The 23,408-nt window shown below is 54.9% G+C and overlaps 2 protein-coding genes across 2 annotated transcripts in view; one reads left to right on the forward strand and one right to left on the reverse strand.

Moving 5' to 3' along the window:
• Positions 1-4,112: 4,112 nt before the first annotated feature.
• Positions 4,113-6,932, forward strand: LRRC3 (leucine rich repeat containing 3). Its single transcript, XM_081077359.1, has 2 exons — positions 4,113-4,253; positions 4,938-6,932. The coding sequence occupies exon 2, from the start codon at positions 5,082-5,084 to the stop codon at positions 5,853-5,855; it is 774 nt and encodes a 257-aa protein (XP_080933485.1). The 5' UTR covers positions 4,113-4,253; positions 4,938-5,081; the 3' UTR covers positions 5,856-6,932.
• Positions 6,933-14,096: 7,164 nt separating this feature from the next.
• Positions 14,097-23,408, reverse strand: part of TSPEAR (thrombospondin type laminin G domain and EAR repeats) — a 76,025-nt gene continuing 66,713 nt past the window's right edge. Inside the window, exons 10-12 of the mRNA XM_081071815.1 lie at positions 20,194-20,381; positions 17,843-17,944; positions 14,097-14,650 (exon numbers count right to left, since the gene is read on the reverse strand). Coding sequence (XP_080927941.1) covers positions 14,497-14,650; positions 17,843-17,944; positions 20,194-20,381 — 444 coding nt within the window. The 3' untranslated portion in view covers positions 14,097-14,496. The remainder of the gene's footprint in view (positions 14,651-17,842; positions 17,945-20,193; positions 20,382-23,408) is intronic.

Consider the following 23,408-nt stretch of genomic DNA (forward strand, 5'->3'; position numbering starts at 1 on the left):
GTCAGGGCACACGCTTAGTCAGGGCACACGCTCGGTCAGGGCACATGCTTGGTCAGGACACACGCTCAGTCAGGGCACACGCTTAGGAGCACACACATGGTCAGGAGCGCACACCCAGCCACCTGCACAAATCTTGATGTCAGCTGCTTGATGGATTTTTGACTTGTGCTGACCAGCACACAGAGGAGGCTGAGCACACTGGCCCCAGGAGCCCCTCGAGCTCCCTCCCCATCATGCCCTCCCCCACTGACAAATGTTGCCTGTTCTGGAACCTCCCACAAGCAGAACCGCACAGCGTGAGCTCTGCGTGACTGGCCCCTCCCACTCCCCCAGCCACACTGTGCTTTTTGGTGGTAACCACATATTTGTTTAATTTAAATATTAAAAACATTCCATAATGTGGGGGCTCCCCTTTGGCACCTCTTCTTTACCATACAATAACCTGCCAACAGCTTCACAGATCACCATATTAATCTCTGTGAAAGGTAGCTGACGGCTTCAGGCAGAAATAATAATGCACTGTGGGGTTCCTGCACATAAACTGCATGACAACCTCACAGCCCCATGGGTGCAGCACATGGCTGCCGGGCTGCTACTCAGGTGAGGAGGTCTAGTGTGACCTGGCCGATGGTTGGACAGGAAGAGGCAGCGGACGCCACTCTCTAAAGCAGCCACTGAAATAACACAGTGAAGAGTTACAGCCAGGAGTCATCAAAGGAGAGGAAATAGATTCACAAAGATACTCAGTCCGAAGGAAGGCAGGGAAAGAGGACAAGGAACAGAGCAGAAGCCTAACCATGCAGCCATCATGTCAAATGCGAGTTATCCAAGTGCCACCGTTGTGTTAAGAATACTATCCCCTAAGCCACCAGCCTTACTGAGTGTCACTAGCTTTTTCACTAAAGTTCTTGTCTAGTCTAGGGTTCTACACTGCATTGACCTGTTACTTCTCCTTAGTCTTTTCCAATCTGTAACAGTGACTCAGGCATTTCTCGTCTGTTATGACTTTTTCATTCTATTTTTCTCCCCCCTTTCTTCCGTCTCACCCCCCCCACTCCGGTTCAAGCCGTTGTTTCTCAGTCTAGTTGTGTAGGACACAGCTCCCTGGCCACAGCTCCCTGGCCCATGCTGGTGTTATGAGCCGTGCGCTCCCCTGGCTGAGGCAGTCGGTCGCCGGTCGTCGGCCGGCCCCTCACAGTAGCACACAGCAGCCTGCAGCAGCAGACCCACACCCACGGCAGCACAGCAGCCGGTGGCAGCACACACCAACTTCCGGCTGCTCACGGCAGCCCAGCTCCAGGGAGAGCCATTGTTCACAATCTTAGCTGTAGAGGGTACAGCTCACTGGCCCATGTGGGAATCGAACCTGTGGCCTTTGGTGTTAGGAGCATGGCGCTCCAACCACCTGAGCCACCAGGCCAGCCCCGACTTCTTCATTCTTGAAGTGCACTGATTAGTCACTTTGTAAAAGGTCTTTCAATCGGAGTGTGTCTGAAGTGTTCTCACGACTGGAAATTGTGCATTTTGGGCAAGAATACCCTAGAAGTGAGGTTGTGTCTTTCTCAGTCCATCGCATCAAGGGCTACATGATGTCTATCTGTCTTATTACTGATGATGTTATCTTTTGTCACATACTAAGGTGGTTTCTGCTGGGTTTCTCCACTGTAAAGTTATTACTTTTCCTTTTGTACTTAATAAAAATATTGAGGAAGCTACGTGGGTGCTATGGAAATCCTGAAGGATATAAAGACACTCAAAAGTGAAAGGTGGGGGCCGGCCCGTTGGTTCAGGTGGTTGGAGTTCCATGCTCCTAACTCTGAAGGTTGCCGGTTCGATTCCCACATGGACCAGTGGGCTCTCAACCACAAGGCTGCCAGTTCAATTCCTCGAGTCCCGTAAGGGATGGTGGGCAGCGCCCCCTGCAACTAAGATTGAACACGGCACCTTGAGCTGAGCTGCCTCCAGGATGGCTCAGTTGGTTGGAGCGTGTCCTCTCAACCACAGGGTTGCCGGTTCGACTCCCACAAGGGATGGTGGGCTGTGCCCCCTGCATCTAGCAACTGCAACTGGACCTTCAGCTGAGCTGCGCCCTCCACAACTAAGACTGAAAGGACAACAACTTGACTTGGAAAAAAGTCCTGGAAGTACACACTGTTCCCCAATAAAGTCCTGCTCCCCTTCCCCAATAAAATCTTTCAAAAAAAAAGTGAAAGGTGGGAGGAGCTATCCCATGCTAGCCTTATCAAAAGACAGCTGGAGGGCTGTGTCAATGTCCGACAAAGCAGGGTTCCAGGCAAGGAGCTAGGGAGCCAGGAATCATTTCATAATGAGGAAGTGGCCAATTAATCAAGAGGACACAATAATCTCAATATCAGGTTTCAAAATACACAGAGCAAAAAAGTGATAGAACTGCAAGGAGAAACAGACAAATCTATACTCAGTCAGAGTCCAGCAGTCCTTTCTCAATAATTCATAGAGCAAGTGGACAGAAAACCAGTGACAACATAGGACACGCGAGTCACACCATCCACAGAGGTTTACAACAAACAGTCCTGGAACACTGGGTATCTGCATGCACAAAAAATAAACTTAGAATCCTATCTCATGTCATATAGGAAAATTAACTCAAAATGGGTAATTGAGACGAAAATGCAACACCTCAACTTTAAAACCCTTCTGACTTTAAATTAGGCAAAGATTTCTTATATATGACAACAAAAGAGTGATCCATAAAATAAAAAATTGATAAAATGGACCTCATCAAAATTAAAAACTTCTGCTCTTTGAAGAACTTCTAGGAGGATGAAGATAATCCACGGACTCAGAGAAAATGTTTACAAATCACGTATCTGCTAAAGGACCTGTATCCAGATATAGAAAGAACTCTCAAAACTCAACAATAAGGAAACAACTCAATGAACAATAGGTAAAAGATTTGAACAGAGCACTTTCCTAAAGAAGATAAATGGCAAATACGCAGATGAAAAGATGCTCATCATCAAGAGTCACAGGGAAGTTCAAATCAATACCACCACCGTGAGCTACACCAGTGAACACCTGTTACGGTGCCGGGTGCTGGTACGGGCGTGAGTCTACACTGTTGGTGGGAAAGCGCTGCGGTCACTTGGTCAGTTTCTTTGAAGTTAAACCTGCAGATACCATGTGATCCAGCCATTCGTTCCATTCCCAGATATTTACCCAAGAGAAATAAGGGTATTTGTCCGAAGGTTGCACACAATGTCCGTTTCACTTTATGTGTCATAGCTAGCAACTGGAAACAACCCAAATGTCCACAGACAGGCGAACAGAGAGCAAACCGTGGAACACGCATGCAATGACGAGTACTCAGCACGAAAAGGAACAACCGGACTACACATCCGCAGGGGCAGCTCAGTCGTTATGCGGAGTGAAAGAAGCTGGAGAAAAGAGTACCTGCTGTGATTCCCCGGAGTGAGTCTCCCAGGACAGCGGCAGGCCTGGTGATGGGGGATGAGGGCAGGGAGGGTCAGGGCCAGTGGGGTATTTACTGCGTTGGTTGTGGTGGTGGTTTCCCGGGTGGGTGTATACAAATGTCGAAAACGTATCAAATTTAAAAATGTGGTTTATTGTGTATCACTGACACCACAATAAAGCTGTTTTTAAAAACCCTCGGATGGGTCAGGCCTAGCTTAAACGCCCCCACCCCATAGTTCCTCCCTCCTCAGGCCCACACGCAGGGACCCTAAGACACGGAGGGTCCTGGGGCAGAAAGCGACTCATGGGTGGTGACCTAAGCCCACTAAACAGCTTCAGGGGTCACTGACATCGGCATGGAGGGACGCACGGCAAGGGCTTGGTGCTGATCCCAGGGTCTCCAGGTGCCACGCACCCGGTGTCAGCGCCAGGAAGGGATCCTCCCACCCGCGGGGCGGGGCTGGACCCCGGGAGAAGCCGGCTCGGACGCGTCACGCCCCGCCCCCAGCCCGAGACACGCCCCGCCCCAAAGCCCCGCCCCCGCCCCGCCCCGCCCCGCCCCCGGCCCCCCAGGCCCCGCCCCGCCCTCGGTCTGAGGCTCCGCGTCGCCCTGGCCCCCGCCCGCCCGCCGGCCGGCCCCGCCCCTCACCCCAGGTACCGCCCGTGGGGCGCGGCCGAGTCGCGGGTGTCCCGGGGGCCGCGGACGTGGGCGCGGGCTCGGTGTGGCCGGGTGTGGCTCCGGGTCGGCTCCGAGCGGCCGAGAGCCTCACGCAGAGCAGCCTCCGGACGCGGACGCGCAGGTAAAGCCCCCGCCCCAGTCGGGAGCGTGGCCACCCCTCCCCGTCCCTTCCCCGCCCGCGGGCCCGGGGTCCGAGCCCCGGGGTCCGAGCCCCGCCCGCCAGGCCCGCGCGGCCCCGCCACTCCACGCCCCAGAGCCGCGCGCGCCCAGGGCTTGGCTTTTCTCTTTTCTCGCTTTCCTTCCTTCTAACTGAACCCAGAGGCGCTGACCCTGGTGCTCGTGCCAGGCAGCTGTTCCCATTGCGGCCGACACAGGACGTTTATTTATTATTATAATTTGTAAAGGGTTGTCAAAATTCGCAAAGTGCTAAGCTCCCTACAGCAGCCTGGCCCCGCGGTGATGAGCGCCCGGCTCTCGGCCAGAGGGGAGATGCGGGGGTGAGCAGGTGGGCCCAGTCCGCCTCCCCCGGTGCTCTCCAGGCCCCTGGTCACCTAGGTGCACAGGGGGTTTGCCCAGGGCGTGTGGCAGGGTCGTCCCCCCATTTCCGTGGGTGCTGGCCCCCAGCCAGCAGTCAGCACCTGTCCTTGCTCTTCTGGTGGCGTTGGGAGTCCCTGGAAATAAGTTACAGAGACACCCCCCCAACCCCCCACACACAGGTGAGATAAGCCTGTGACATTTCCCCAAAGTCACAGTGTACCCTGGGTCCCAGCTGGTGCCACCAATGCGCACTGCTCCTCTCTTTTAGAACTGAGAGAACACCGTTTTTCCTGGCACGTGAGGAACGAGAGTTTATGTCCGTGTCGGATGGTCACTTGCACAGCTGCAGGCAGGGACGTGGGGACGAGCACTGAGTGAGAGGAGCGGGTCATCTGTCCTCAGTGCACTCAGGATGGGCCCCATGGGCAAACAGAGCCCCTCATCCCTGCCAGCCCCCACAGGCGGGTCTTGCCTTCTCCTCCTCTTCTGCCTGCGCCTGGGCACCTCCTGCCCACAGAGCTGCCAGTGTCCTGACCACGCCGGTGCGGTGGCCGTTCACTGCAGTGCGAGGGACCTTCAAGAGATTCCTCAGGACATCCCTGCCAACGCCGTGCTCCTGAAGCTCGATACCAACAGAATCGCCCGCGTCCCCAACGGAGCCTTCCAGCACCTGAGCCAGCTGCGAGAGCTGGACTTGTCTCGGAACGCCATCGAGACCGTTGGCCCTGCTGCCTTCGCAGGCCTGGCTGCGGGCCTGCGGCTGCTGGACCTGTCTCACAACCGCATCCGCAGGATCCCCAAGGACGCCCTGGGCCAGCTCAGTGCCAAGGTCCGCCTGGCTCACAACCCCCTGCACTGCGAGTGTGCCCTGCAGGAAGCCCTGTGGGAGCTGAAGCTGGACCCCGACTCGGTGGACGAGATCGCCTGCCACAGCTCGGAGCAGGAGGAGTACGTGGGCAAGCCGCTGATCCAGGCTCTGGACGCCGGCGTCAGCTTCTGCAGCGTCCAGCACAAGACCACCGACGTGGCCATGCTGGTCACCATGTTCGGCTGGTTCACCATGGTGATCGCCTACGTCGTGTACTATGTGCGACAGAACCAGGAGGACGCCAGGAGGCACCTGGAGTACCTGAAGTCCCTGCCCAGCACCCCCGCCGCCAAGGACCCCCTCAGCCCCGCCCCCTAGTGCCGCTGAGCCCTGGTACTCTTGTGGCAGGTGGTGACTGACTCTTGGTTTTGGTATCCCCCTGGGGTGGCAGTCACAGCTACTTCTGTGCAGTGCTCTTTGGGACAAAGCTCTTTCTGGAATTGCACTTCGTCACTGTGGCACCTTTCGAGTCCAGTCATTTTGCCATCAGACCCATTGATGCAGGAAGAAACCGAAGCTCAGAGAAAGGGACTGACTTGTCCACGACGACAGTTAGGGAGTGGTACAGTGGGACCTTAAAACCAGGCGAAGTTCACGTCCCTCCCATTCTGTGGGCCTCTCCCACGTGGCCCGTGGGAGTGAAAGCATTCAGAGAAGGGAGGGCTGTGCTCATGGGTCTGCGGTTCCCGGGCTTTGGGGTACAGATTTGTCTGTGGAAGGCACAGGAGACCCTGTGGGACTGACACGCTGTGAGCCCCTGGTGTTTCCTGTACACATTTGACCCCAGAACTCGCCAGCGCAAAGCAGCGGTGACCAGGGCTTTCCGGAGAGAGAAGCGAGTGAAAGTGTGCTCAAACTCACTGTCAGCAACTGTGCTTATTTTCAGAATGTTTGTGAAGAGAGATACTTATACTCAAATTTCAGTCCAGTGAGAGGGAAATAATCCCCCAAATCCAAAACCAGAAACACCATGGAGAGAACCCTGAGGACGGGCCAGAGTGGGTCCTGGGGCCGTGTCAGTGGGCGACACGTTCGGCCCTGGCCTGCTTCTTGCTGCGCTGTCTGTGCTCGTGTGTGGGAAGGCCTGTCCCCTGTGGTCACCACCGTGCCTTGCTGTTCTGCTCAGACACCAAAGCAGCAGCTCCTTTCAAAGGACAGGGGGACTGATGTCTGATGTCTCCAGGCCAGTCAACGGGACACCTACTTTTCTCCAACAACAACCTGCTTCTCTCTCCCTCTCCCTCTCCCTCTCCCTCTCCCTCTCCCTCTCCACCCCCCTCCACCTCTGCTCCCAGGAATCTCAGAGCTCACTGAGTGCTCTGTTTTCTTACCTGTAATACTTCACGATCAGCGTGGACGTTACCTCCCTTCTGTATGACTCTGATCCGTCTTTCCAATTTTGTTACTGTCTTTTTGTATGAGTGTTTATATTGTATGCCACTTCAGGTATTTTGGGGGGAAGCAAATAGGGAAAAATTGCTGCGAACTGGAGGTAGAAAGGACAGACGCCCCACCAAGCAGAAGCTTAGAAAGGATTCACAGTGGAGGGGGGTTTGTGCCTGGAAAGTGGGAAACGACCTGAAGTGGGAAACGAACATGGGGCCGCAGTCACCCCTTCAGCCTGAGATCCGAAGGCCCGTGCGGACACGGACATGGCTCTCAGTGGTGGCGCATTAAACAGAACCCAGCAGCGGGTTCCAAACGCCCTCCCGCACTTGAGGCCCCGCGCCTGTGTCCCAGGGACATCGCCCAGGCCAGCTGGCAGGGCTCACGCTTGCTGCTCCACAGTCGCCGGTGCACAGGGAGCTGAGAGCCTCACCCTTTGCCAATGACAGCTAAGACCAAGCAGCCGGTCTTAGCGTCGGTCCATTCATGTGACAAACGCCACGCAGAGCAGTCAGGCGCTGCTGTTGGCTGAGCAGCAGGACACAGGCTCCTAGGTGATTTGGGTCCCCTACCCCGTCCATCCGGTGGGCACGGAGTGGGGACAGGGGTCCCACTCACAAGGAATTCGCCACCTGATGGGGTTTCCTGATGGATGTGACCCTGGGTCAGAGGAAGAGAGTGGAACTGGCCTCGTGGCAGAGGGGGAATGTCAGGGTCCTGCCAGAGCCACTTGTGTCCTGTGGGTGCCGGTGGCCTCGGCACTTGGGGGGCCCTGTCCTTGCTGCCAGGAACTCTGTGTGCTCTTATGCCCAAATCAGCCCAGATTCTGGATGCCACCCACACATGGCCCTGCAGGGGGCTCTGGGGGTGGCGGGGGCTACTTTTCTCCCCACCCTTAGCTGGCCCCCAGCCCAAGGCCGCCTTCCCCTTGATGCTGGGAAGGGGGCTGGGTGAGGACCAGAGCCCCTCCTTCTCCTGAGCCCAGAGTCGGGGGTCTGCTGGCCCTCCTGGCCTTTCTGGGCCCCTCGCCCCTTGTGCAGTCTCCAGGGGAGGACAGCTTCCTCCGAGGAAGACCAGCAGGACCTCAGCTCCGAGATGCCAGCTCCTTCCTGCTCCTTGCTCCAGGCTCCGGGCAGCGGGTCCTCCCCAGGTGCATTTGCAGGAGACTTTGATTCTGACTGAGTTACTTGGGGTGGAGGCGGGGCTGCTGGCCCAGGCAGTGGTGGAGGCAGAATGTTCTGGACTTGAGGCCGCGGCAGGAGCCTGGGGCGGCTCCTGGAGTCGTCCTCCTGAAGCTCCGTCCAGTCTGATCCTACCGTCCTCCCCACCCTGAGGGAACCCTCAATAAGCCTCCTTGTGCTTAAATCAGCTGCAGTGGGTTCTGCTGTTGGCACCACCGACCCGGGCTCCTCACTGCAAACTCAGCCACGTGACCGAGCTGCCAGACCTGCAGCCCATGGTGTGGAGGAGCTGAGTCAGGGGCGAGGCCAAATCACACAGCCTGTGGCCCGGTGTGGAAGTCCGCGGCCACCGTCAGGCCTCTGGGTGACATGGGCAGTCTGCCCACTGGGAAGGTGGCAGTCACGAAGTCACTAGACAGCATGTACTGGGCTGGAGGGGAAATGACAAACACAGGAGTCGGCTTGTTTGGGGCAGGGCTGACGCCCAGGCCTGGAAGTTCTCACTCCAGGAAACGCGGGCCCTGGAGCGTGGTCAACACAAGGAGGTGAGTCCTCGGCTGAGCCCCAGATTGAAGGCAGGCCAGTGTGTGAGGCAGGGCGGCCCAGGCTCGAGGTCCAGTCTGGGGCAGCGGAGCCAAGAGCCTGGGGCACTGCATCTGTAACCATGGCGATGACACTGGTGTGAAAGGAGCGGGCATGGGGTTGGCTGCCAGGCCTGGTGACCAGGCACAGCTCACAATTTTCCCTGGAGTCCTGTGCAAAAGGAGGTGGAGAAGCAGCGTCCCAGAGTGACAAGTCCACTGGGCTAAACTTCCCTGTGAGTCCAGCTGCTGGGCTGTTGCTGGCAGGGCTCCAGGAGCAGCGGAGGGAGAGAGAGCCATGGAGTAGGTGGAGAGTGGCTGCTAGGCCAGGAAGCTGATTCCAGAGGCAACATCAGCAGCCAGCCTTACGGATGGGGAAACTGAGGCACAGAGTGGTTAGGGGACTTGCCCAAAGGCCAGGACCCCAGCACAGCTGAGGTGCTACCCCTGCCAAGCCCCATCAGGCACCTCCATCCATCCCAGTGAGCTGGAGGGGCAGCCACTAGCCAGCACCCCGCTGTCCCACGCTCAGCTGCCACCCCGTCTGCGCCCTTTCCTGGATGCCAGCCACGGTGGCCTTACTTGGCCGGCAGGGCTGGGTCCTGCTGTCTGTCTGTGAGGCGGTAACACCCGGGGTTAGTGGTGTTGACCAGTGGGCGGCCCTGTGTGTGGTCAGGAGCCCTGGTGATTTGCAGTTTCTCCCCAGTCACTGTCGCAGTTACCGGATCAAGGGCTCGGAACGGACCCCAAGCCGCCTGTCCTCGCCCTAGGCCAAGGGGTCATCTTCAAATCAGAGCCGGGCAGTCCGGACGTCACAACAATGAGGACACCCACACTGGGGTTTCCCCAGCCAGTAGCTTGCATTTTCGTCACACACTGAGAGGCCTGCCTCTCACTTTCTTTTTTTTTTTTTTTAATTAATTAGATTTTTTGGGGTGACAATTGTTAGTAAATTTACATAGATTTCAGGTGTACAATTCTGTATTACATCGTCTATAAATCCCATTGCGTGTTCACCACCCAGAGTCAGTTCTCCTTCCATCACCATATATTGGATCCCCCTTACCCTCATCACCCACCCCCCACTCCCTTACCCTCTGGTAACCACTAAACTATTGTCTGTGTCTATGAGTTTTTGTTTCTCATTTGTTTGTCTTGTTCTTTTTGGTTTATATACCACATATCAGTGAAATCATAGGGTTCTCTGCTTTTTCTGTCTGACTTGTTTCACTTAGCATTATACTCTCAAGATCCATCCATGTTGTCACAAATGCTCCTATATCATCTTTCCTTACCGCCGAATAGTATTCCATTGTGTATATGTACCACAACTTCTTTATCCCTCTCACTTTCAACTGTCCCGCCCACGAGAAGGACCTGGGCAGGCCCTGGTCATTGGTGTGACATTCACTGGTGACGTATGTGTTTAACGTGTCAGAAGTTCAGTCTGTTTTCCACCATTGAGATTTCCCCTTTGTGAACATTTGCTCACGCCGTTTGCTCTCGGTTCTGGTTTGTACAAGCTGAGACCGCAGTACTGGCCGTTCCAATGACCCTGTCCTTGGGTGTGCCAATAGCCACATCAGCGCATGGTGGTATGCCACCTTTACTTACTTGTGTTTTAAACTGACATTGTGTATTTGACAGATATCTATCTACCTATCAGTCTGTCTGTTTTACACCCTATCCATCAATCGACCTATGTATCATCTGTCGTCTATCCTCTAGAACAGGGCTGTCCAAACCTTTTTCAATGTTTGTCACCAAGGGCCACATGCGGTAAAATACACAGACAGCCGGGCCACTCACTTGAGGTGAAGTACTATTGCCTCCCCTGGTTTATTTAAGTAAACTAAATACATTTTTGGAATTTGCTGTGGGCCAATAAAAAATGGAATGAGGACCGCAGTTGGCCCGCGGGCCACAGTTTGGACACCCCTGGTCTATATTCTCCCTTTTCATTTTCTTCCATTTTCATTTACTTAAATTGTTTTCACCTTTAGAAAATTTCCCTCCAAATAAAAAAAAGTACTCTTGAATCATTCGATTTCTAACATCTGGAACTTTAACTCTTCCAAATTATGCCGAAACCAGGTTGAATTGTTTAATTTTAGCATCATTTACTACCTCGGGGCCAAGCTTTCCCTCTTTCGAAATATTTTTCCATGTTAATTCTTTGAGATGCTCTGTGGGTCACTCATTCATTACAAAGGCCGGCTTTGGGATTTTGATTAGCTGTGAGTGTGTGTATGTGTTTAAATGTGTGTGGTTTGTGTGCATGTGTGCATACGTGGTGTGTGTGTGTGTGTGTGCGGGGCGGGGGCTGAGCTGGTGGTGCCGAGGTGAAGAGGTGCCTACAGGAAAAGTCCAGCAACCCTGACCAGGAGCCATGACCACGGTGACGACAAGATTGGTCAGCATGCCCCATCCCCCACACTTCCTAACCTGGCAGACAGTGAAGCAGGTGAAGCCCAGGATTGGCAGGACTGATGGAACAGGTGGCTCCGTACTTGGCCTTGTTCGGGGCGCAGGAGGGAGCCCTGGCAGTCAGGAGAGAAGCACACGCTGCCCTGGACTGTATTTCCCCAGGAAATCACGACCCCGAAGAAGCAACCCCAAAGAAAACTGCCGTTTGTACAAAGATGTTCTCACAGCGTCGTTTATCACAGAGAGGACCGTGCAGAAGAATTCCCGGGAATTAACAAAGCCGACAGGCTCAGAGCCGGGCATTGCCACAGGAAGTACAACATGCTTGTTAAAATGACAAGAATGTGCCATGACGTCACGTCATACGCAAATTCACACGGAACCTCAGGCCGCCTTGCGAACGTTTAACAGTAGGACAAAAACCAGAGCTTACTTGAAGAGATGTAAATATTTTAATGTTCTCTGCTTCCCCCTCCTCTTTGCAGTCATAATTTAAACAAGTCTTGTTTACGATTTTTGTTTCCAGCCAGTAGAATGGAGACTGGGTTCTGTGCCGAGGTCGTGTGGCACCGTGTCATCGCAGAAGTCCCGAGCAGATGTCTCCCTGCATGTGCCTCTGGGTTTGCGGTCTGTGTCGTGGGTCTCCTTGCTCCGCTGCTAGTCCCCCTTTCCCCATGGCCAGCCAGGCCCCGCAGTGACACCCTCATGGGGCAGAGAGAGAGCCGGCAGACGTCCGGATCACCCCAGGGAGAGAGCAGCCTTGGAGGGCGTGTGACAGTCCCAGTTTGCTCCTCCCCCATGGGTAAAGCGAGGCTCCTGGGACTCAACCCAGCCGTCCTGCCGCCTGAGTGCCTTTCCTGTGTGAGCGGTGTGCCATCCAGCACACGTGCGGACAGGGAGAAGAGACTTACTGTGAGGAATCTGCTCAGGGAGTTGGGGAGGCTGCGGGGGGCCGGGGGGCCCCAGGGGAGCCGGTGGTGCAGCTCCATCTCAGGGTGTCTGCTGGGGAAGCCCCCTTGCTCGGAGGCCGGTCTTTTGTCCCGCAGGCCTTCTCCTCACAAGGGAGGCGCACCTTGGGGAGTGTCTTCTGCTTCCCCAAGTCCCCCGACTTCAGTGTCCCCCTCACCAAGCACGCCCTGCAAGGTGACCCATAAACCAAGTGTCCCAGGCATAGGGGCTGGGGTCTCGGAGACCCCCCGCCGTGCTCCTGGCCTTGGTGGCCTCCTGAGCCTGGGTAGATAGCCTACGTCTGGCGGCACTTCTGGGGGATCCTCCTGTGGGATGAGCACCAAAATGACAGGCCACTGTCCCCCATCAACCCTGCAGGTCTCCCCGGGCCATGATCTTCTTTGGCCCCTCTTCTCATGGCTGCTCAGACCCTGCCTCAAATCCCAGTTCAAATCAGAACTGCCCCCCACTCCCGCAGACCCCAAGAGGTGTGTCTCGTCCCCCACTCCTCTCTTAGGGAGAGTAGGCAGATTGAGCCAACCCAAGTACAGGACGCCCACCTGCATATGAGTTTCAGGTGAGCAGCAATCAGAGCTTTAGGGACCTTCCAGGTGACAGTTGGGATATATATTTACATATATGCATTTACATTAAAAGTGTTCCTTGTTCCTCAGCAATTCCAGTTAATCTGCAATCCTGCATTTTGTCTGGCACCCTCAGCCCATCCCCCTGGGGCCAGCTGATTTACGGCTGTCACCATAACCCACCGGGCCCACACTTGGGGGCCCTGGCTGGCCAGGGCAGGGACACGGCCAGGCCACAGGGACACTGACAGCAGGGACATGGGGGCTGCCGCAGCAGGTCTGACTTGGAGTAAGGGGCATATCCGCTTTCTCTAAAACACTGAGTGCGTACATGGGGGGGTCCACACCTGTGGATCTCCCTGGCGGACGCCCGAGCCCGGGACCTCTCTCACAGGTCCCCTGGCCTGGCCCCAGACCCCACCCCACACCACTCCTGGCCCTTTGCTGTTCTCCCTGAGAAGGGGACATCCTTGTCAGAGGTCAGCCCCAGCCTGCCCAAGGCACATGGCCCACTTATTGGCCTGAAGGAGGTTTTAGAAAAATCTCACCATTTGGGAATCACGAGGACCCAGACTTGAGAACCCCCAGTCTGGCTGCACTGAGGAGCGGGAGGCTCGGCCTGGGCTCTTATCTGGCCGGTGGGCCTACCTCGTCTTCATGTGGCCCTGACCACAGGGACCCCGCCAGGGAGACCCAGGACTCAGGCTGCCTGCAGCTGCCACTGTGCCCTGGTGTGTGATGTTGGGCAAAAGCTGCTGAGAATTTTGAAATGGAAACAGCAGAGGGTTCACCGAGCCTGGGGCCTTGGTGCTGCCAAGCTCCAGCCGACCCCCCCGCCGACCCCGCCACGCAGAGTGGACAGTGGAGTGGGCCTGGCCTGGCTACCACCATGGTCTCCTGGCTGCAGGCCTTCCAGCAAAGCCTCTGGCACGGAGCACCCCCCCAACCCCCCACCATGAAGACCTGCAGTACTGGCGTCGCCCCACATTCCCCCAGCCAGGTCCCCAGGTCGGTGTCATGTCCACCCGGCAGCCTTCCCAGGGAGTCAGGAGGCCTCTGCCCGGCGTAAGGCCAGAGGCATGGGGCAGGGAGGGAGGAGCTGAGCGAGCACGGGCCCCGAGGATGTATCCTGCTCACCCACCAGCGGCAGTGCCCGGGGTGGCAGCCAGGCTGCAGAGGCACGATCATCCCACTGAACACAGGGTCTCCTGTGGGTGCAGCCTTGGGGAGGAGATAGGACACGTGCCAGCACTGCTTGGGATTTCCGATTTAACCCTATGCACACTGCATTCATGGGTAAACTGAGGCCACAGACGACATCCCTGCAGAGGAGAGGCACACACTGGTGCCCACACTGGTGATTAGGGACTTGAGGGCATGTCCCTAAGGCCTGTGACACACTCGCAAGCAGTCGAGGCCCCGCCAGAAACACACAGAAACAGAGTGCTCTTTGTAAAGAGCATCATAAATATATTTTGGTACAAACAGAGCATAATAAATAGCTGGAACGAGATATGCCGAACGCATCAGGCCTGTTCCCCACCTGGGCGTGGACGGGCGCACTGGCCAGGCCTCGACACCCCACGGCCTTTGAGGTAAACAATTGTATGAACTTTTCCTTTAAAGCGAATTCCCTACGGGGCAGCTCTGAGCTCTGCCCCAACGCCCATGAGCCGCTGTATCCAGCTACAATGGCCACCAGGACAGAGAGGTGATGTCCCCTACTGGACAAGGGCCAGGGACTGCTCTGGAAGCCAAGCTGCCCCAGCTTGTCCCTCCAGAGGTTCCAGGGCTTCTTGGGCAGCATTCTGGGTAGAGCCGGCAGGTGGTGTCCCTGGGGACCCAGGGAATGTCAGCCCGTCCTGAGCCTTAGCACCCGGGAGAGGGGTTCCTTGGCGCTGGAGTAGACGAGGTAGGAGCCGGCCGCGGTGCGGAAGGCTTCCCAGTCCCTGCAGCCGAAGGTTGGGAGGCTGTGCACAGCCACGAAGCCTTCGTACCCCTGCCACCTGCGGGAGAGACATATCAGCCTTGGGGACGAGCACGCGGGGAAGGCTTGCACCTGCTGCTCGCAAGGAGGGGAGAAGCTGCCTGCATGTCGTAGGGGCTGCTCCCCCACCCCATGGCCCCCACCCCACCCTTCTGTGCTCCTCTCCTCTGGGCTTGGCGTGGAGGGGCCTCGTGGCCCCAGCTGTATAAGCTGCCCCGTTATAATCAGAGCTGGGCCAGGAGCCTGCAAAGAGGGAAACTGAGGCCTGAGGTTCGCCCTGTCCTCCACCCTTCAGCTCCTCAAATCCACCCAGGATCCTGCCCCCAGCCCAGAGTGCCCTCGGGGCAGCCCAAAGGGAGGGGTGGGGGTAGGAAGGGGTCCTGGAGGTTCACTGGGTTAACTGCAGGGCCAAGGGGATGTCCTCCCTCACGCGCTCAAACACACACTGTCCCCACATGGGACACAGCACCCGAAGCGGTTCCCCACACACTGCTCTGCGATCCACACCCCAATTTGGATCTGGAACCCGGCCGTCGTTCTGATAGCTGCAGGGTCAGTGGTTTCTGGGTTTTGCCTTCAAAAGGGATTTATGGACAGGTGGTTCCATTTTCCTAAAGTGGAATCCCCACAGCAGGACGCCTGGATCAAAGGCACAAGTAGCTCCAATTTTAACATTTTTCCAGACCACTTTCTGGGGTGATTCCTGTCCCGATGAGAAAGGGCCATCCCCCTCCCCAATTCCATGCACTGCTTCCAAATGGATGGAGGAAAGAAAATGGGTCATCCTTGCACTTTGAGAAAAACAACTTCTAATCTGTTTATTCACATTTTTCATTTCTTCTTCTGAAAATGCCTGCTCATATCTTTTGCCAATTTTCCCAAGTTGAAAAGAAAAATCTTTTATTACTTTGTAGGGGTTCCTTTTCGATCATATGTGTGGTAAACAGTTTGTGTTTTCATTTTGAATAGGATGTCTTTTTCCATTTAAAACGTTGAAATTTAGGTCGTCAGCCTGATGACCTATTTTCAGCCTTATTTAAGATTTCCACATCTTCTTGTGTAACTTTAAGGTTATACAAAATCATCTTAACTTTTCTTTTTACATTTAGATTTTAATCCTTATTTAGTTTTATAGATAACATGAAGCAGGGTTATAGCTTCATTTTCTTCCAGATGGACAGAAAATTATATGAAATTATTTTATTAAGTAGTCCATACTTTTTTCATTAAATTGAAATACAACATTTATCACGTTAAATGACCGTAAACTGTTGGCTTTCTCCTAGACTATATTCTATTTCACCTATAGATTTATTTCTGGTGAAAGTCACTTTGCTTTATTTACATGCTGTCAGGACCCCCTTCACTATTCTTCCTTTTCAAATTTTCTTGACTATCTTTGAAAATGTATTTTTCCTCATGAATTTTAATGTTTAATGTTGACAAATTTTAATTTGTCATGTTGGAAACCTCTTCAGAAGTAAATTAGAAAGTCTAAAGAAAACTGATGGTTTTTCTAGTAAAACATGGATGACCAAAATTGTCTTAAGAAGAGACGGAAAACCTGATTAAACCAATAACCGTGGGGAAAATTGGACAAGGTGTTTCAGAAACACTATTAGGAAGGAGCCAGGCCTAGATGGCGTTATAACCGAATTTAACCTAATCATAAAGAAAATAGATAAATCAATTTTACTATTGAAACTGTCCCAGCCGACAGGGATAGGTAGAAAACTGCGGCCTGTATCTACCGGGGCTGCCAAAAAAGTGTATATATATGACTTGTACTCATCTTCTATTATCAGTATATAATGAGTATTACAATTTTAATACAGTGTTTTTCTTTTTCAAATGTGTACACACACACACACACACACACACACACACACATATATATTATTTTTGGCACCCTCTGTATTAAGGTATGCTTCATATCGAACTAGATAAAGAAAGGTAAGGTCCCAAAAGAAAACCACAGAGCAACTTCATTTTCCATTAAAGATGCAAAAATCTTGACCATACATGATTGGCAGTCAGTGGTATATTAAATAATTACACATCCAGCGGCTTTAGTCCCTGGAATTCGATGAAACCTCTCACAAATCATTACCCAACAGAGTAACAGAGACCCGGGGCCATGTCCTGCACCAGGAACTCCACAGGGAACCACGCGGATGGGACACGACTACTCACGTCCCGTCAGGCCACGTGACACTCAGCTTGCTCTCATCAAATCAACAAGGCAGCTCTGTTGGCCATTGGCAGAACTATTCAAGATTGTTTTGGAATTTCTAGCTAATTAAGAAAACGAGGGCCAGCCCAGTGGCTCAGGTGGTTGGAGCTCCGTGCTCCTAACTCTGAAGGCTGCCGGTTCGATTCCCACATGGGCCAGTGGGCTCTCAACCACAAGGTTGCGGGTTCAACTCCCGCAAGGGATGGTGGGCTGCGCCCCTGCAACTAGCAACGGCAACTGGACCTGGAGCTGAGCTGTGCCCTCCACAACTAAGACTGAAAGGACAACAACTTGACTTGGAAAAAGTCCTGGAAGTACACACTGTTCCCCAATAAAGTCCTGTTCCCCTTCCCCAATAAAATCTTTTTAAAAAGGGGAGGGGCACCCTCAAAAAAAGAAAAAAAGAAAACTAGATAAACAGTAAAGACATTTAAAGTAAAGAGGCGAAGGTGTTTTATTCGCAGAGGCAGTGATATTCTTATACCCTCCCACAAACTGCTTCAGAAAACTATCAGAACTGATAAGATCATTTTGTCAGGTGGCTAGACACAAAAATCATTTGTCACAATAAGCAGCTGGAAATGAAAATGAAAGGCCCCAGGCATTGTGCTTACAATACAGAAAACCCCCGAGGTGGATTTGACGAGGATGCTATAGGGAGGGCTCTAAACTGTCCTGATGGAGGAGAGACCTACCAGAGCCCTGGAGGGAACTTAGACAACAAAGTCTCAACAACTCTCAAATTACTGTGTCCGCACACTACATCCCCGGCCGACTCCATCCTGAGCACCAGCCTGACCACTGGTCCCCTGGCTACCCCGGGGGCAGGACCTACCCGTGGCTAGCCCTCAAGTGCGCCAGGCAACCCCCAGGGCCCGAGGCTGTGACTCAGTCTGAGCCTGGTCACCGGGCAGGGAAGGTGGGCCCACCCGGGCGAAGCAGGTGGGGAGGAAGGGTTAGGCCTTCGCAGCACTTTACCTGTAAATAATACTGTTTACCAAGAAGGTATTTCCATCGAAGGAGTTGGCAACCACCAGGAAGTAATCTTCTCCCACTGAGAAAAACTCCCAGTCCAGAGCGCTGCGGGAGCAGGGACAGGGTTAGGGGGCGGGCGTTACGACACCGAGCCCCTGGCACCACCAGAGCTCAGGGCTGGCGTCCAGCCAGTTCTAATCCCCACATCTGAGGGGGGGCGATTTTCTCAGCTACACAGGGAGTTGGTCTATTCCAGGGAAATGCAAGTAGTGGTTCACTTAAAAACAATTGTTTCAAGTTCATAAGTGTGGTAAAACATGTATAATATAAAAGGTAACCTTTTCTGAATGCACAGTCCAGTGCTAACACTGTGATTACTGCACCATCGTCTCCAGAACTTTCCATCTCCCCAAACGAAACTCCGTCCCCATTCAACACGAGCTCCCCATCCCCTCCACCAGCACCCGCCCCCCCCCCCCATCTACTTCCTGGCTCTGAGTTTGCCTCGTCTGGGCAGCTCATGCCAGTGGAATCACACAGCATTGGTCATTTGTGACTTATTTCACATGAGGCTATGTCACTCAGCAGAATGCCCTCCAAATCCACCCATGGAGGAGCAGGTGTCAGAATGTCCTTCCCCTTGAGGGCTGAGTGATGTCCCACTGTGTGCATGGACCCCATCTGCTTCTCCCTCCTCCATCCTCGGATACCTGGGTAGCAAGTGTGGATGGTGCCGCTCTGAAATGGGTGCAAAGTCTTTCACTGGGAAGAGGTGGAAACAATCAGAGAGCAGCCCCCAGCTCAGGGTCGCTCCCTGAGGGCTCGCAGCACCCTGGAGGTGGGAACTTGAGGACATGGGCAGTGAGGTCACCCGTTTACCCCCAGTTCCTCCCCAGACACTGGTCAGGGGCTGACAGACACGTTCTCCTACACTTGGAAGTTGTGTTTCTTGTTGCAAACCAACACGCCGGGTTCTGTCTTAGACAAGTACCCTGGATTTGCTAAGGGGGCATTTGTGCTCAGAGATGCTCAGTTCGAGGGATCTGACTAGTGGCTCCTGGAAGAACTCTCCAGAACCCTGTCCCTCAAGGAGGTCCCTCTGGGCTGTCAGCCCACGGCCCCCTCATTGCCTCTCTGATGACTGCAGGCCCTGTGCCCACTTTACAGATGAGAAAACAGAGACCAAAGCCACACAGCTAGCAGGATTTCCTCAGATGCCAAGGCCAGGCCAGTGCGTCTGCATCTGGTAGCCTCAGAGCTGTGGCCTGCCAGGTGGCAGAAGGCCACCCTGGGTTCCTTCCCTGTGGGGAACTGAGGTGCTGGCCTAGAGCAGGGTTCTCCAGGAATGAGGGACCCAGGAGGTACCTAGGGACACGAAGGGGCAGGCCGAGGCCAGCAGGACCTTGGGGCCCCTCACTCCTTCCTTCTTCCGTTGGCCAGCCGTCTTGGGCCGCTTCCAGCCATGGCCAGTTATGATTAGGCTCTAAAGAGGTGGCCACAACCATGCTCAGTGAGGAACGGCCTGTGAGGGGCAGCTGTGGGCGGTGGGACAGCGTGTGGTTCCACATGTGTCATGCCTCCAGTTGTAACTGGCTTCTGAAAGCAAGGCCATGGACAAGATGCAAACCGCAGTTTTGACTCCGCTGCCTGAAGTCAGAGGCCGGCCTGGCTTAGCCCAGAAGGGAGATGGGGTGCAGAGTGGCCACGGTCTTCCTTGAAGTGGCATAATGGGTGGTGGCCCTGACAGTAATCTGAAGTATGCTTTTATCCTCAGAACCACACCACGTGGCCAAAAGGTGGAAACGACCCACGTGTCCATCAGCAGACGGCTGAGTGAATGAGATGTGGTGTATTTGGATGATGTATATCCTTTGGCCGAACAAAGAATGACAGCTGGAGGGACCTTGGGAACGTGATGCTGAGTGAAAGAGGCCACATGGTACACATCCCTTCCTAGGAATGCCCATCATAGAGACATCCACCAGAACAGGAGGCCGACGCTGATGTCGGGGCTTGGGGTGTGGGGAAGGGGTGATAGCTAAAGGAAGGGGTTTCCTTTTCAAGGCGACGCAATGCTCTCAAGTTAGCTACGGGGATGTTTGCACGTATCTGTGACTTTAAGCATCACTGAATTGTAACAAACCAACCAACCACACCACTTGAGAGCCATCAGAGCCCAGAAGACAAAGCCACAGAACCACTGAGCTGGCCCTGGAGAAGGTTTGCAACACAGGCCACGCCCCACCTCCAAGGGCTGCAGGCGTGAGGTGGGGACGAGGTGAGCAGCTGCTGTGACGCTGTGCCCAGCCCACCTCGCCTGCCCTTCTAAGCAGCCGCCGGCCTCAGCCACTGACCTGCGGGTGGTGATCTCCTGGAACTTGACAAACATCTGTGCGCTGACATTCAGCTCGTAGATGACAGAGTTGATGACATAGGAGTCGTTTTGCACTTGCATTTCCACGTCGTAGCTGTGACTGTTGGCGACCGCGAGGAAGATCCTGTCTGCGATGCGGAAAACTTCCCAGTCCGCGGCACCGAACGTCTGGGGGGCGAAGGCATGCAGAGAGCACGTGTGAACAGAGACCCGCAGAAATGGCCAAGTGCCGCCAGAGGCACCATCTGACGCCCACACACGGTGGTGCAGCCGCAGCGCCCCCGGCCCAGACGGCGGGGGCTCACTTTCCCATCCACCACCACTGCCCTTTACACACCTGAGTGCCAACTGTGCCTCTTCCTGAACTGTGCCAGCTGCGGTGACTGCTTCTTAGTCCTCAGTGCCACCCACTGCCCCACACCCCAGTGCTGTCCGTCCTGCAAGGTCCAGCTGCCACACCTCTTCCAGGAAGCCCTCCCTGCTTCCTGCATTCTGGCTCTGGACTCCGAAGCAACCCCTAGGTGGCTCCGTGTTTCTTACTATGTGCTGTCCCTGCCTGAGGTTCTCCTTCGGCTCCTTTGACAGTCCCATCTCTGAACTCCTGTGCATGCTGTCCCTGCATATGTCACTTGTCACCCTCGAGGGTGAGGTGTGCAGGGTCAGCAGGGCTGGACTTCTGCACAGATGGCCAGCTGCAGAGCCTTTGCCTCAGACCTCAAGCTGCATGAGTGGGTTTGCATGTGAAGCCCATGTCCTGTTCATGTCCAGTTTATGGCCAGCATCTCAGGGTAATGGAGGTGTGTGTGCATAGCGAGGGAGAGGACCGGAGAAAGCCAGACCTAGGCTCTGGCCTGAGCCCTGAGGAGAGAAGGTGGGGGCACAAACGAAAGGAGACATTTTCCTGGGAAAACAAGGGGCAGGTGCAGACAGAGGTTGGGCAGGTGACCACACAGGACAACAGGCCACGGTGGGAGAGGGAGAACGTGGCAGCCCCTTGTCGCAGGGGTCTGTGGCTGATACAAGAGTGTGCAAACGCTCTTGGGGGCCGCGGACCACAGCCTGTGGGCGCAGCTGGTGTCTCAGCTCCTACTTGAGCAGAGGGGGTTGAGCTGACTCCTACTGTCCTCCCAGGCTGGTGACGGCAGCAGGAGCTCCAGTGACAGACTTCGCATTTGAAATTGTCTTTAGATATTTAGCGTCCTGACTTTCTGTTAGACTGACCGGCAATTGTATGCTCTGGATGGTTAAACAAAGCACCCAAAGGTTCTGGAGAAGGGCCGAGAGCAGGCAGAACCTGGGGGGGGAGGGGGAGGGTGGATGGCGTGACCCTTAACATGTGCTTATCTGACGTCTCCTCCGAGGACGCTCCCTGTCCCTGGCACGCCAGTCACCCACTTGCACGTCATTTCCATGCTTGTAAATTCAGGGTGTGCCGCCTGGCCCATCAGCTTGGCCCCTGCCTGCCTGGGTGCCTGGCTGGTGGGTGGCAGGTATTATAAAGACAAACGTCTGGCCAGACTTGGCGGTGTTTTCTCCATGTCCAGCAGAGGGCGCCATTGCCCCCAGCCTGGCTGCTGGCTGAGAACACTCCTGGGGGGCCCCTAAACCTGGGCTCAGAGCCAGGGGCTATAGCAACAGGTGTGGACCCGTCCCGAGGAGCGGAAACAAGTCAGTTTAAGCTCAAAGTAAGACTCACTAGGACAAGGACATCTGGTGGTCACTGTCCCCTCCCTGGAGTCAGAAGCTTGGCTGAGGCCTGGATTAGCGTGTCCTCCCCTCACACATTCTGCCCCCAGGGCTACCCCACAACTTCTGAGTGGGCTCAGAGACACTGGGGGGCGAGGGACCTTCAGCACCTCTGCTCTGTGGCCGCTTCACAGAGGATGAAGAGCCACGCGGTACGGAGAGTTACACACATGCCAGCTGTGAGTTGGCAGACACCAAACAGGAGACATCAGACTGTTAGATCACGGGCTCCTCACACCCATGCTGGGCAAACCACATCAGTGGGAAACCAAACACGTGCACACACGTAAATGCACACACCTATGTGACACATGTAAATGCACACGTCTGCATGCAGACATGCAAATGCACGCATGTAAAGGCCCACGCCTGCGTGCACACGTGTGCATACACACGGACATACCTGTGTGCACACACATACACACATGCACACCTCGCATGCACATGTGCACACGGGCACGCCCACACAGTACAGGAACAAGAAGCTGTCTGAGAGGGCCTCCTCAGATGGTCAGAGTTTTCTTCAGCTCTGAGTTACTCGATTCTAAGACTGCTCACTTATCCTGAACCCCAGCATGGAGGGCGAACAGATGGGGGCTGTGAAGGGAGCACTAGGAGAAGAGTCCCGAGGTGGGAAGGAGGGAGGAGAGCGTGGCCATGGCACTAGGTCTGGATGGACGGTCCAGGAGAGCCTGGCTCAGGGGCTGTCATCCTACCTCTGCTCTGTGTGCTCGGCAGGTCAGGGTCCTGAAACAGCAAACACAGGCCCCTCATTCCAGGTGAATTCCAGAGAAACAAGGATTTTTCTGTCTATGTATCGCATGCAATACTCGGGACACGCTTTTACTAAAAAAACTATTCATTGTTTCTGTGAAATTCCAATTAAACCAGGTATCCTGTGTTTTATCTGTCCACAGGCCGGCAGAGACCTGACAGGGCCCTCGCTGGGTCCCCGTCACTGGCTGTCGTGACCCCTCGTCCCCACACCAGGCTGCCAGAAGCCCTAGAGAGTGGGGCCAACACCTGTGCCCTCAGCCAGAGGCTGGGCTCCTCTCGCTGGGAGCTGAGAGGGTGGAGAGTCTGCAGCAGCCTGGGCAGGGGGTGTATGGGCCTGGGGCCTGTTGTCAGGCCACTCCTGGGTTCTAAGCGCATTAGGACTCATTCGGGGGAGAAGAAATCCCCACATCAAACGGCCTTGCCAAACCCTGCCTGGCACCAGAGCCCAGGCGGCCAGGCACCTGCTGGGCTGGGCAGGCCTCCCCTCCTTCCCTCCTTCCTAGTGGAATTCCCCTGGAGCTCTGCCCTGCCAGCCATGGCATGGTGCCAGGGGCTCAGGAGCACCTTGTGGGGATGGCGGTGTGGCCAGAAGCACCTGGAGCTCCTGACAACCTTCCTCGAGGGTGGGTGGGCCCCCGGTGATCAGCGGATCAGTGTGGGCAAGGAGGCCCT

This window comes from Rhinolophus hipposideros (genome assembly GCF_964194185.1).
Source record: "Rhinolophus hipposideros genome assembly, chromosome: 2".
NCBI lineage: Eukaryota > Metazoa > Chordata > Mammalia > Chiroptera > Rhinolophidae > Rhinolophus > Rhinolophus hipposideros.

Bases quoted from the DNA above. Each gene is read 5' to 3' on its own strand.
- LRRC3 (XM_081077359.1), top strand. From the start codon at position 5,082: ATGGGCCCCATGGGCAAACAGAGCCCCTCATCCCTGCCAGCCCCCACA.